General features: G+C 52.5%; 1 protein-coding gene across 1 annotated transcript; it reads right to left on the bottom strand.

The window, feature by feature from the left end:
• Positions 1-530: 530 nt before the first annotated feature.
• Positions 531-2,016, bottom strand: MRPL17 (mitochondrial ribosomal protein L17). Its single transcript, XM_061380570.1, has 3 exons — positions 1,788-2,016; positions 1,405-1,473; positions 531-1,075 (listed from the first exon to the last, which is right to left on the bottom strand). The coding sequence occupies exons 1-3, from the start codon at positions 1,959-1,961 to the stop codon at positions 800-802; spliced, it is 519 nt and encodes a 172-aa protein (XP_061236554.1). The 5' UTR covers positions 1,962-2,016; the 3' UTR covers positions 531-799.
• Between the last annotated feature and the right edge of the window lie 364 nt (positions 2,017-2,380).

Genomic DNA, 2,380 nt, shown 5'->3' with positions numbered 1-2,380 from the left:
GACCATTCTGAAGCCGGATTTCCCTCTTCCGAGTTCCCAGAGAGGCCCAGATTTGACAACAATGAAAACTTCCAGGAAATTCCCACGGATTTAACTTCCTAATCTTTCTTCCACTTCTAGCCTCTCCTTCACCCCTCCATTCCCACCCCAAAAGGAAGGAGCTTATCCTGCAGTCAACATCCTCTGCTAAATGCTTCCACTCTCCTGGCCAGGTTGATGGTCCTCTCCTCTGAAGTCCATTCAGGATTTGAGGGGAGCACTTGAGGGTAACATGTGATCCTGTCCAGAAACAGAGGAATGGAACCTTGAAGGTTCCTAGGGTACCAGATTATTACAGAAAGTTCACTTCTAGATGTTCACCCTCCTACCCTTGTCAGGAAGTAATCTTTAAGAAATCCCAGGGGCTCAGTCTCTATGCTAGATAACAAAACTCAATCACCTATGGGGGCTAGTTTGGAATTACAGAATACATCCCCCATATAATCAGGCATGAAGAAAAACAAAACTGTGTTAATTCAACACAACCCAGATTAAGAGCCAGAAACATGCCATGAATTTACTATCTCAGTTCTCATTCTCCAGAAATCCAAAGGGGGGAAAACAATCAGTTTACATACATACAATGAATTTTTACCTATTGTGCAAAGAAAAGGGTATCTGGCTCTCAGAAAGTTCTGGGCTCCAGACTCCAATCAGACAGTCCATTTTACAACTCAAGCTCCAGTTCTTAGAGCTTAATAGAGCTCCCAAGGCCTGTGATCATGGGCACTGATGGGGGCCACATGCCCTTTGGCTTCAGTTAAACTTCTGGTGTTTGAGCTGGGTGGGAGCTGCGGGTGCTTGCTTCCTGGTCCTGCCGCAGCCCCCGAAGCAGCTGGTTTAGGAGTGTAAGGTCGCTGTCTCTGCGTGGCAGGGGCAGGGGTGGGAGACAGTTCCCTTTGTACTCAATCACTGCCATTTTGGCCCGATCCTGCTGATTCCGATTTGGGATCTGCAGCATTCTCGTGTAGCCCCCATTCTGACCTTGGTACCGAGGGGCCAGTACTTGAAACAGCTTTGGGATCAAGTCTTTCTCCTAGAGGGGGAGAGTTTTCCAGGAGACAGCAGAGTCAGGCACCATCATTGAGACATTAACTTTCAGCATCCCCAAAGGTAGGGTCCAAACACACACCCCCCTACATCCCTTCCCTCACCCTCTGACGTGGTATTATAAAGTGATCAATTACAGACAATTGTGTAGACTGAGATTCACGTTGAACTCAACGTAGGACATATATCTCTAACTTAGTTCACATTTGTCCGTAAGTGCCTACCTTAATTCTGCCCAGTTCCCTTTCCTCTAACAACTCCCTTCCACTTAGGGACCAAAGGATAAGATCTGGGAAGTGGACAGGATGCACTCACCGTGAGCCAGAAGTCCGCCATGCGCATGGCTCGTTCGTTGGTGTCTCCCAGCTTCCCGTAGTCAATAAGCTGTGAGGACACAACATCACTGACCAAAATCCGAGCAAGAAAGGAGGCGTCAATCTTAATCCTCTAATGCCAAACTACAACCTATTCATTCCAGACACTAGCAAAGCATGTCGCTAATTCAGGGTACCTCTAACCACGCAGTCCTAATCAGGTCTCCATTTGAGGGGCCACAGGAGTAGGTTCAGCTCACGGTAAGAAGGAAAGAGACTTCCGGCACTGTTTACCAGGGCGGTCCCAATTCTTCCCCAACTCCAGCCGGATCCCGCCCCCTCAGGCCAGACCTAGGAGAGGAACAAGAGGGTCACGCCCCTTACCTTCTCGGCGTAGCCCCTCAGCTCGTCCACGCGTGCCCATGACGCCTCGATGCGTTCGTGTCGCACCAGTCCCGTAAGCAAGTTCTGCAACAGGTGAATGCGGGACTCCGGACCAAGGCCTAGGCGGCGGTATACGCGGCCGTGGGAGATCGCGGCGGCGAACGACAACCGCATGTTCCCAGCTTCTCCCCGCCCCTGTGAGGCCGGAACTGGAAACTCAGAGACGCGGCCGAGAGGCGGAGCTTAGAGGACTCACGCGCCCTACGTAGCTGCGTGGTGGACGTGTTTGCGCATGTGTATCGGAGCCTGCCTCGTTGGCAGCCTTGGGGAGGGCGGGGACGGGGCGTTGACCTCGTCTGGAGGAGGAGAGACGGGCGGAGTTTGGTCTAGCGAGCGCTGCTGCTTTGCCCGGGAACCAGGCGCCCCCTAGTGTGGAGTGAGCAGGCTGACGGTTTCTCTGGTGCTGCAACAGTGGTCATAGGACCCCGCGCTGGGAAGCTCTGCCAGGAGCTGGTTGGGAGAGTGAGTACCTAAGGGGAAAGTGCCTGGCGGTGTTCCAGTCTTCAGGCCGGCGGACCTGCTCTTTCTGAGGC

This window comes from Bos javanicus, chromosome 15 (genome assembly GCF_032452875.1).
Source record: "Bos javanicus breed banteng chromosome 15, ARS-OSU_banteng_1.0, whole genome shotgun sequence".
Taxonomy (NCBI): Eukaryota; Metazoa; Chordata; class Mammalia; order Artiodactyla; family Bovidae; genus Bos; species Bos javanicus.
This window is presented reverse-complemented; position numbering and strand designations above follow the sequence as displayed.

Bases quoted from the DNA above. Each gene is read 5' to 3' on its own strand.
- MRPL17 (XM_061380570.1), bottom strand. From the start codon at position 1,961: ATGCGGTTGTCGTTCGCCGCCGCGATCTCCCACGGCCGCGTATACCGC. The intron at 1,474-1,787 runs GTAAGGGGCGTG...GTGTCCTCACAG, and splicing joins TGAGGGGCTACGCCGAGAAG to CTTATTGACTACGGGAAGCT. The intron at 1,076-1,404 runs GTGAGTGCATCC...CTCCCCCTCTAG, and splicing joins TGGCGGACTTCTGGCTCACG to GAGAAAGACTTGATCCCAAA.